The sequence below is a fragment of the Frankliniella occidentalis genome, unplaced genomic scaffold (genome assembly GCF_000697945.3).
Source record: "Frankliniella occidentalis isolate FOCC.00 unplaced genomic scaffold, Focc_3.1 Scaffold353, whole genome shotgun sequence".
Classification (NCBI taxonomy): Eukaryota; Metazoa; Arthropoda; class Insecta; order Thysanoptera; family Thripidae; genus Frankliniella; species Frankliniella occidentalis.
Genome location: NW_026267476.1, coordinates 288163 through 298033, shown reverse-complemented (window position 1 = coordinate 298033; position 9871 = coordinate 288163). Strand labels below are relative to the sequence as shown.

At 42.5% G+C, this 9871-nt stretch overlaps 3 protein-coding genes and 1 non-coding gene across 5 annotated transcripts; 1 reads left to right on the top strand and 3 right to left on the bottom strand.

The window, feature by feature from the left end:
- Positions 1-6: 6 nt before the first annotated feature.
- On the bottom strand, positions 7-3250 carry LOC113209460 (uncharacterized). The gene is made up of 8 exons (XM_026426987.2): positions 2948-3250; positions 2567-2678; positions 2375-2477; positions 1957-2280; positions 1133-1375; positions 749-1058; positions 440-584; positions 7-356 (listed from the first exon to the last, which is right to left on the bottom strand). Exons 1-8 carry the CDS (start codon positions 3000-3002, stop codon positions 62-64), a joined length of 1587 nt encoding a protein of 528 aa, XP_026282772.1. The 5' UTR covers positions 3003-3250; the 3' UTR covers positions 7-61.
- On the bottom strand, positions 1470-1676 carry LOC113209514 (small nucleolar RNA U3). Its single transcript, XR_003303574.1, has one exon. It is a non-coding gene; the product is annotated as a small nucleolar RNA U3 (small nucleolar RNA).
- A 150-nt stretch (positions 3251-3400) lies between the features above and the next one.
- On the top strand, positions 3401-5948 carry LOC113209461 (p21-activated protein kinase-interacting protein 1-like). Of its 2 annotated transcripts, none has more exons than XM_026426989.2 (8): positions 3401-3559; positions 3855-4020; positions 4099-4233; positions 4314-4431; positions 4516-4681; positions 4805-5035; positions 5128-5258; positions 5354-5948. In XM_026426989.2, exons 1-8 carry the CDS (start codon positions 3473-3475, stop codon positions 5613-5615), a joined length of 1296 nt encoding a protein of 431 aa, XP_026282774.1. In that variant the 5' UTR covers positions 3401-3472; the 3' UTR covers positions 5616-5948. The 2 variants fall into 2 exon arrangements, with proteins under 2 accessions (XP_026282774.1, XP_026282773.1); XM_026426988.2 differs by having other exon boundaries at positions 4311-4431.
- LOC113209459 (neprilysin-4-like) lies at positions 5796-9830 on the bottom strand. Its single transcript, XM_052274214.1, has 11 exons — positions 9660-9830; positions 9449-9566; positions 9274-9370; positions 9003-9179; positions 8816-8919; positions 8678-8736; positions 8528-8576; positions 8365-8432; positions 8007-8143; positions 7582-7905; positions 5796-7510 (listed from the first exon to the last, which is right to left on the bottom strand). Exons 1-11 carry the CDS (start codon positions 9721-9723, stop codon positions 7334-7336), a joined length of 1374 nt encoding a protein of 457 aa, XP_052130174.1. The 5' UTR covers positions 9724-9830; the 3' UTR covers positions 5796-7333.
- Between the last annotated feature and the right edge of the window lie 41 nt (positions 9831-9871).

Sequence of the window (9871 nt, the reverse complement as noted above, 5' to 3'; positions counted from 1 at the left end):
ATCAATAGCACTCGCACATGTCGCACGACGCGAGGCCGTGGAGCTGAGAGCAGCCCCAGGACTAGCGCTGCTGGGGGCTTGGCGAGGTGCCGGGCTTGCGCTGGCCCCCGTAGGAGCTGATGAGGGTCTGCTTGAGGGGCGCTGGCGATGTCGAGCCTGCGGGCTGCTTGTCGGCGTCCGTCGGGGCGGGGGAGAGCGCGCCGTGCTGCACCGACTGGCTGCTGACGTAGGCCAGGCGCTTGTAGTTGGCCACCTGGCCCGGGCTCACGATCTTCATCTTGATCATGTGCATGCGGGGCATCCGACGGGACGCCGGCAGCTTCTGCGGCCACTTGACCCCAAGGCGGCATATGCACCTGGAGCAGGTCGGACATGTTCTACTTCCCTACACACTGGCACACTGGGGGGAGGGGGAGGGGGGGGAGGATTAGGTACTTACGCGACGAGTGATCCGTTGGGCGGAGGGAAGAGAGGGGCGTCGATCTCCCAGAAGACCGCCGTCAGCGTGTTGGCGGTTTCCAGGCTGCGGAGGCAGACCAGGCGCGAGCTGTGCCACTGACCGGTCACTACCGAGTCCAAGCAACCTGATCAAAGGGAGAAGATAAGTTCTCAAGGCATAGAGTGCGTGTGGCGAGGCAGTGAGTGAAGACCACCACGCGGTCAACACGTCAAACGAAATTGCAGTCGTTTGGTTAAAACGGATAACGTATAAAGCGGAAGTGTAGCAGCCGCCGTCTTCTCGACTCACCTACGATCTCGAAAAGTATTTCAGAACGAGCCCCCTCGTCTAGTTTCTTCCCCCAGGTCAGGATGTTGTCCACCATGCCGGTGAGGACGCGGATCCCTCGCTCGGGGGCCGCCACCTGCCTGCTGCGGAACCCCCCTCGCTCCGACCCACCCGAGGTCACCGAGGTCGAGGGGGTTGAGGAGCCGGTCGCGAGGGCTCCCTTGGCTAGGGCGGGCGTTGTAGTCCGCGGGCTGGGGCACGGCGTCGACGGCTTGGCGTTGGCGGAGAGGCCGGTAGAGCTGGTGTGCGGTGCTGGAGAGCGGCTCGGCGTCTGGGGAGTGAAACGTGGTTTTTCAGTGAAGGGGAGGAAGAGGAGAAAGGGAGGGGGTCTTTTGTACGCTTTACCGGCCATTGTGGTGGAACAGGGGTGGTGGGGGTGGGCTGGGCGAAAGTAACCAAACCCGTGGGTCTCGCCCACTGCCCTGGCGGCCCTTGACCCGGTGGAGGTTGATGTTGATACGCTGGTGGTTGCGTCTGAGGGGGACCTCTCTGATGTTCAGCGACTGCGACTGATACGGGCTCCACGCGGAAAGAGTTCTGACGATCATAAGATCGTTGCACTGGTGGCGTCAAGTTGGTGGGAGAGCTCTAAAAGGAGAGCAAGAGTAACAGATCATCCAAGTTCTCACAGGATATATGAATGTATTACGTGGCAATGATATAATGATCGGATATTAATGGAACCACTCAGAGAGCCCTACCCCCGTAGCCGACTCCGTAGAGAAGGTGAACGATCATCGATGTCACATCTCCGAGTGATCTCGGTGTTGCAACGGCCTCACGCTCAGGGGGAAGGACTACGTCTCATCTTCGTGGTTTCATTGACTCTACTGTTGAGTAGAGAGAAGTGAAGACGTACTACAGAAACGATCCTGTGAAGTACAGTCTTGACAATTGAAAGATTTCGGTAAGGATATAACACAGCCGGCGTAGCGTATCTGCCGCGCGAGCTAAAAGACACCACGACCGTTCTAAAGCTGATACCGCTGACCCCGCACAACAAAAGGCCGTAGACCCTTCGCGTGCACAGTCGCCCGACTATGAACGGCCCGGGTCCCGGGTGACCCTGGGCGGTGGCGCCATCTCTTGTCACCCGGGGTGAACCGCGTCAACGTCAACGCGGAAACCACCGCGGCGGGCGGGATCATTTGAAATGAAGCGCTACTTACGGTGAACGAGGGCGTGAAGTTGGAGTACGCGGCCGGCGGCTGTTCGCAGTACATGACGGGGTGCCCCACCTCGGGAGCGTACCCCCGGCGCTGGCTGTCCATGACGGGCATAACCGACCCGCTCCCATAGGACGCTTGTGAGTGCGGACGCGACTCTTGCGAGTAGACGTCCATCGGGTAGCTCGAGGGGCCACCGTAGTACCCTGTACCGTGCTGCTGATACCCCATGGACTCGCTGGGGCTAAGGACCTGACTGTAGGGCCGTTCGCCTGACAGTTGTCTCTCCAGCGGTTGGCACATTTGCGGCTGAGAGTAGCCATGTAACTGTTAAAGTCAGAGATTTCTTTAAGATTCAAGATTTGGCTCAAGTTTGCATAGGCGTGTATGGGGGGGGGGTATTTTTGAAATTTAGACTCACAGTTTGGGCCACTTTCTGTTGGTGTCTCTGGGCGACGTTCCCGATAAGAGATGGATTTTCGATTTGCTGTAACGGCCTCCGGTCGGTTTGCATAGTTTGCATTCTGAAAAGTTAACGCAGAAGTTAGAACGTAAACAGGGTTGCAGATCTGCTCAGCGAGTGTTGATGCCCGTCGACGCTAATCTGACGTACTCAGAACTGTAATACGTCCGCCCGGGCCCGGCTGCTGGCTGGGTCATTTGACCATACATGAGGTTAGGGTAGTTTTCATTTGGGGGATAGTTTACTGACATCTTTGGCCGAGCTGAAATCAGAAAACAAATAGTGAGAGGCACATCAAATCGTCATCCGCACGTTTCTTCAGATTGGCACTACAAAATTCAAATTAGTCCCACTGGGTACAGAGTACCGCGCGATGACGGGGGTGCCCTCGTACGGGGCGGGGGCGTGTGAGTGTACATTTCGGGGTCTGTGAGTCGGTCGGGGACGGCGATGCCATTTCAATAATTGCTACGATCGTGAGGACAATATACTGATCACTTGTATTGAGATTGCACTCAAACCTCAACTTACCAGGTTGGCTCGCACCTCTAGGTGCCGAGTGGTCGTAGGATGGTCCGTCATACATGACTTGTCTCCGATTTGCACCACACCACACCTTTCGAAAATATAAACAGTGTCTAAGTCGCAGTTTCCAAAACACTTCGTGCCTTATGCCTGGCAAGTGGGATACAAAGAAGCTGCCGTGTCTTCTTCCACCGTCACTGTCTGATCATCTGCTGATTTCCTTCTTCAGCTTGTCCGTCCATGCTTGGCACTCGCGGTGGCGGGACGGTTACACCAGATGCTGTCAGTGCAAGCAACTTTTGATTGTTAAACAATATCGTAGAAGCTCGTGATAAGTAACCCGCTTCTTGTACTCCTTATTTTAATGTCAAATTGATAAAACTAAGAACTGATTTTCATAAAAATTTAAATTTTAGGCAGGGGCAGAAAACATTTTATTTCTGAATGATTTCACGGGTGGTCGACATGCATGTTTTGTTTTTGTTTCCGACTCCGACCGTGTTGTTGACGACTTGACGAAAACAAATCGGCATGGCGAAAGTTGGAAATTTAATTGTTGTGGGCACCTATGAAGAATTCGTTCTTGGATATGCCATAGTTCCTGATGAGTTCCATGAAGTAAGTTCTTCACACTCAATTATTTCTTATTTTTTATTTCATTTTGAATTTGACGTAAAATTAGATGTTCTAAACCTAACCTCTGTTCGTCTGCTTCGAACCTAACATGATTTGAACTTAAAACATCTACATCTTTTTAAAACTGTTGAGATAATGTGAAATTTACTGTCTCAATAACAAAAATAATTTGATTTTTTGATTGAATAGTTGTACTTCTTTACTTTTTATTTCTGTCTAAAACTCGTGCTTACTGCTACTGCTGTGGTTGAACTAATACTCCAATGTAATTTTTCAGAAAAAACTGACCTTGGTGCAAACCTTTGCATGCCACTCGCATAGAGCAAGTGTACGTTCACTTGCTGTTGGCGGTGTGCATCTAGCATCAGGTAGTACTGATGAAACAGTTCGTCTTTATGATATTGTCAATCAAGTTGAATCAGGGCTTTTAAATCACCATGAAGGTATATCAAGATTATGTATTTCATTCTACAATTAACATGCTACCCATATGGCCTAGTCTTCATATATTTTTCTTATAGGTACTGTTCATGCCTTGGCATTCACAGAAAATGGATCACATCTTATCACTGCTGGTGAAGATGGAACAATAGCTGTGATTCGTACTGGTTCATGGTTCACAGAAAAGAAATGGGTTGGAACTCACAGTGGTTCAGGTAGCTTTTGAACATGTAAGCTTAGAACAATTATGTCAAGGGTCTAGTCTAATTCTTCCATGTGTCTTTTAATCTAGCTGTCACAGGTATATCTGTTCATCCAAGTGGTAAATTGGCCCTTTCTATTGGAAGTGACAACAAAATAGTCACATGGAATTTAGTGAAAGGGCGTAAAGCTTATATCACCAATGTGTCAAGGTAGAATGATAGAATGACATTTAAGTTTATGTATTTATTCACCATGTGTAATTATAATTTTTATTCCATTTTTTTTTATTTTAGCCGTTGTCGTCATGGCTGGGGAGTTGGTGATGTGCAGTGGTCTCCATCTGGATCTTCTTATGCAGCCTTTATGTCCAGTCATGCAGAGGTTTACTCAGTAGAAATTGCTGGTGTATCTCATACTATCTCATGTAGTAATAGAGTCACATGCATTGCATTTTTAGATGTAAGTTGTTAATAGTCAAAAATGATTTTCCTTATAATTTTTTTTTTTTCACAATGCCACCAGTGCTCTCATGTAATTTGATCTTATCCTATGATGACTTTGTTTGTTATGTGTTTTTAACAGGATGATATTATTTTAGTTGGAGAAGAAAGTGGAGAAGCCTCCATCCACAAGCTTGAACCACCTTCAGTAAAGGGTGAAGAGGGTAAAAAGGAAGAAATAGCTCGATTTCAAGCTCATGATCGCCGTGTGAAATGTGCTAAATATGTAGGACCTGTTGAAGATGGATCCCGCACTGCCGTTCACTTTGTTACTGCTGGGGGTAGTGGTCGAATATGTCTATGGGAACTTGAGGTAAGTCAAAATACAGTACCGGTATGTGTAAGCTTGTAGTATTTTTGCATTTCACAATCCCCTTGACCAATATTTTTATTTTTTAATTCTAGGACTCAGAAGTAACAAAAGTTTGTGAAGTTGGCACTGGGTGTAGAATAACTTGTATGACTTTTGTGGACTTGGAAAAAGAGTTAAAAGTGAAGAAAGAAAATGAAGTTCCATCAAAGAAAACTTTATCAAAGTAATACTTGTATTTGAAGTAATTGTGGCTCACAGTATTCCCTCTGTTGTATCTTGTATTTTAAGTATTTACGTGTTTACGTCCCTGTGTTTCAGGAATACTGGTGTTAAAGAGAAGATCATTGAGCCAACTGCGTCCAAGAAGAGAAAAATTATTGATGGTAAAATATCCAGAAATAGCAACAAAAAGTCCTTGTCCAAGGTAAATAGTTCAGTAGACACTAGTTCTTCTCCCAAATCAAAGAAGATTTCTAAGAAAGGAACTAAATCCCAGAATTTGTCAACTTCAAACCAACATAAAACTAGTAAAGTGAGATCTTTTAATGCGGGTCGATGGGATGTAACTCCTCTAGAATAGTATTTCAATTACATATAGCTCGAAGACTTTGCATTGTGTCAACTGTGTTCCGGGAGCAAATCATCTACATGAATTTTACCAAGTAGGGCAGACTTGCACCAAGAAAGGGTTTTCTTTCTGTAAAATATTATGTGACTGTTTGAAGCATTTTCATTGACAAGAAGATAGATGACCTGACACTAAAAATTATCATCTGTATTGTATTTTCAATAGTACATTTCGTTGGCGGTATATACAGCAAGTAGGTGATATCCCCACAGAAACAAATTTGTTATTCACATTTTGCAACTGAATGCATTAAAAATTGATTAAATTTAAATTACAAACAATCAATTGAAGTGAGTCTAAAAGAATCTTCTTTCTTTAGATAATATTCTGTTTCCTTACATTTTCTTTATTTTTATAAAATCTGTCTATTTTGTCACAACTACATGGGAATCATAACACTTCATTATTATGCAATGGCCCTTAAGTGGTTACTGCTTAATGTAGACTAGGAGGATTAAATAACAAATAGTTCAAAATTTTTAAGGATATCAAGGTATGTATCAAATAGACGGTAGCCATTGATATCAAGATGTTTCTGCTTACAATTTAAGCATTTCTACGTGAATATGATATGGTTGGCAAGTAAAACATTCTAAGTGATAAGTATCAAGCTTTGAGGTACTTTGTGGCTAATACATCTGGTGATAGACCAGTGAAACCCGTTTAAGGTCCTCAATACAAACTATCTCTATCAGTAGTTGGTCCCTTGAGTTCCTATGTTATAAGAGAGATAAATTTGGTAAAATTCATCTCTTGTTTCTTCTCCAATCCAATAGATAACTTATTTCTTTCATTTATCTAATTTAAAATCACTTCTTTATCACTGTCATCCTTCATGGAGTTAATATTCACACAAAACTCAACTCTCCATAAGAGTTATTACATCACTGTGAACTTGAACTACTCTATTCTTAAAATTATGTTCTTATAACAAAACTGTGGGTTAAGTAAAAGTAATACTGTATGTACATGTATCCTGGTGGACCATATTGAATACAAAAGACAGAAAAATTACAACAAAATGTAGGAACATAGTCCATGAAAAATGTTGCAAACAAATCTGGGGTAACATCAAAACCTGTGACGAATCTTCTGTGCTTTTAACTTATCCTTCCCTTCATAATATTATATGAAGGTCATAAGAATATTTTGCTTCGTACAGTTTAAAATGAATGATAGTTTCTTAAAACTTTTATCACCATACTGAACTTACTAAAAAATTTCTAGTCCCCCTACATACCAAAATCTTCTTGGTATGGTGACTCATTATGGTGCTACATTTTAACATTGTGCTGGTTCTTCTATTGTATTAATTAAATTGCTTTTGCAGCTAAGATGATTGCATTATACATTGGCACAGGTACTGCACACTCATGAGCCATAGCATATACTTAATCAGTCTCCAGTATTAAAGACACAGCCAAATCACATTTTATACACGAAGTGTTAATTTTAATAAATTAACTAGGTCTCTGCTTGGGTGCTTGGAAGGTAAATCATATCAGCAAATTCCATTCTAGGCAAATTTAAAGAAATTTACCTATGCAGCCTATACTGGTGGTTAAGCAAACTTCTGTCATTGTGACATGTTTATCCAACTGTAGCTCACAAGACAAGCCTCAGGAAATAAACTGTACCAAAATGGCGGAGTATTGTCTTTGCCTTCATTTTCACCACAAAATACATTTCTCATCTGGATTCATTGGGCTTCCTTTGGGGCAATTCCAAGCTTCAGAAAACTCTTTGGAATTAGATAGTGTGCCTACCACTCTGAAACGATTTGGACTGTGAACTCCTTCCACTAATTTTGATTTCAATGCACCTGGTGTTGAATGACCGCACCACATCTGCAAGAAAAATATGTGGTAATTGACTAATATTTTTCCTTTGAACACATTATTTTTAATCATGAACTTACATGGGCAAAACCAACAAAGAAGAGTTGCTCTGGTGAATATTGGCTTAGTCCTGGTAGACGCACTGTACCATGTTGCTGTGGAGGCTGCTCATCTTGCCGGACTTTGGCAATTCGCATTTGCCCCTTGTATTTAGTATCAGCTTTACCAGTATCATTTTGTGTATGGTTTGATGGAGAAGTTATTGAGTTTTGTTTGCTATTCACCATCTGTGGCTGTTGAGGTTTGCCTCTTTGCCTGTCAAGAAACCGCCTGTATGCTCTCCAGGCCTCACGAAGTCCCCCATTGTCTGCTATGTTTTCTCCTTGTGTGTTAATTCCATTCACCTGCAAAACAAAGAAGAAAAAAAAGAAGAAAACTTTAAGTACCAGAACAACTGACTTTGGTTAATTTATTTTGCAGTAAGAAAGAAAAATTAATTTCTCACTGTGAAATTATGTCCCAGTTGTGGCACATGATAACGGCCATATTGCTGTACAATGCACTGTACCCTGTTGTGGTATTCTTGAAGAGTGCTTTCAGTCCACCATTGCTGGAGATTTCCATTCTTGTCATACCGTCTACCTGTAATGCAAAAGAACTTTTGACTTTTTCCATCCCTTCCTTCATTAGTTGCGCAAGCACGATGGACTGGCCCAGTCAGGGGGCCTGATCCAGAAGGTTTAACAGTTCTTAGCCTCGGCTTCACTGACCACACTCCACCCATCGGACCCAATCAATAACTTAATCCAATTTAAAGTAAGATTAGTTCATATTGTCACTGCCCACGTCCTAAATTTACATACCTTGGTCATCAAATCCATGAGTCAACTCATGTCCCATTATTGACCCTATAGCACCATAATTTAATGCCCTGCAGTAAAAAAGAAAAATATATTTTATGAGATGTCCCTCTTTTGACTTTACTTATTTGATACTTAAAGTATTAAATTATAAACAAACACTTACTCTAAACCAAGCCCATAGAAGGGGGGCTGTAGAATTCCTGCTGGGAAAGCTGTTAAAAAATGAAAAAAAATTGTGTGTGTGTGTGATTTGCATTTCCTTACTTCGACTTTGTATTGGATAAAAACATGTCATTCTTTACATCATACTTACTAACAGAATTTAGTACTGGAGAATAGAATGCATTTACAGTGGTTGCTGCTGTAACCCACCTGTTTGTTGAAAAAACAGCAATATTAGTGAATGTTGGAGATGATGTGTCACAATCACAATTGTGTATTGTTTACCTACCGATCATGATCGGGAGCTTTACGGAGATCATCTAAACTTTTCTTCATTGAACTGCCAATTAATTTCAAGTATGTTTCAAATAGTTTTCCTTCCACCACCTCTGCCTAGAAATACAAGTTGGAGCAGTAGATTAGATAATTAGAGGCTTTGCTGTTTTTTCTCTTCAGTATTGTTTTTTTTTTCTTACCCCTTGGAAGTATTGTTCCAATTGCCCTGGGGTTAATAACCATCCTGGGAAACCTATAAATGGTCTCATGGCACGCACTTTATCCAATGTTCTGTTCTTTGTCTCCATGTCCATCCATTGTAGTTCAGCCACAATGTCAGTGAATGCAGCCTCAATATCTTTTACCATTTCAAGAGCCTGAATAAAAAGGAAGAATAATAAAAGATTAAGTGAGCAAAGATTTTTTTAAAACATCTATAAACCAAAATATGAGGTATTTGTGTTTACACACCTTTTTCCTTGACTTGTCATTGAAATGCTTTTGAACATACAGATAGCTCACAGCCATTCCAAAATTGGTGTTGACATTTGAAGTGCATCGTTTCCATCTGAATCAGATCAAAGTACAAGAATAACAAAAAGCTCTTCAATTTGTAAAGTTGTACTTTCTATTCACACAACTTTACCTTGGAGTTTTCTCAGTTAAACCAAACACTTTTTGTGTGAATCGGAAACCAAGATCCCGAAACTCTTGTAATGTAAGCGGGGCAAGTGATGAAAATATGTTCCACCAGACAAAACGTTCTGCAATACAAATTATAAAAATGTATGACAACGTCAGTGCTGTTATTTCTCGTGTATTCCTTATAAATGAGAAATGAGAGTAGCATCTTTTACCTAATGTAGTGTGGTTTGTTGAGCTTATCAGTAAAGCTAGCTTGTGAAAGTAACTACTGTCCATGAGAACCACAGTGTCTGTGTCAAAATCTAGAGTAACATTTGTCTCTTCAAGGACGAGAGACACATAGCGGGTCCAGTTGAGCTAGAAAAAAAATAATCATTATTAATCTTTATTGATCACAATTAGAGAGGTCATTGAAAATGACGGA

Excerpts from the sequence above, each read along its gene's own strand:
- LOC113209461 (XM_026426988.2), top strand. The coding sequence starts at position 3,473 with ATGGCGAAAGTTGGAAATTTAATTGTTGTGGGCACCTATGAAGAATTC. Across the intron at positions 3,560-3,854 it reads TTCCTGATGAGTTCCATGAA|AAAAAACTGACCTTGGTGCA; the intron begins GTAAGTTCTTCA and ends GTAATTTTTCAG. Across the intron at positions 5,036-5,127 it reads TATGTCTATGGGAACTTGAG|GACTCAGAAGTAACAAAAGT; the intron begins GTAAGTCAAAAT and ends TTTTAATTCTAG.
- LOC113209459 (XM_052274214.1), bottom strand. The coding sequence starts at position 9,723 with ATGGACAGTAGTTACTTTCACAAGCTAGCTTTACTGATAAGCTCAACA. Across the intron at positions 9,180-9,273 it reads ATGACAAGTCAAGGAAAAAG|GCTCTTGAAATGGTAAAAGA; the intron begins GTGTGTAAACAC and ends CTTTTTATTCAG. Across the intron at positions 7,906-8,006 it reads AACTGGGACATAATTTCACA|GTGAATGGAATTAACACACA; the intron begins GTGAGAAATTAA and ends TTTGTTTTGCAG.
- LOC113209460 (XM_026426987.2), bottom strand. The coding sequence starts at position 3,002 with ATGTATGACGGACCATCCTACGACCACTCGGCACCTAGAGGTGCGAGC. Across the intron at positions 1,059-1,132 it reads CTGTTCCACCACAATGGCCG|ACGCCGAGCCGCTCTCCAGC; the intron begins GTAAAGCGTACA and ends TTCACTCCCCAG. Across the intron at positions 357-439 it reads CCCAACGGATCACTCGTCGC|GTGCATATGCCGCCTTGGGG; the intron begins GTAAGTACCTAA and ends GACCTGCTCCAG.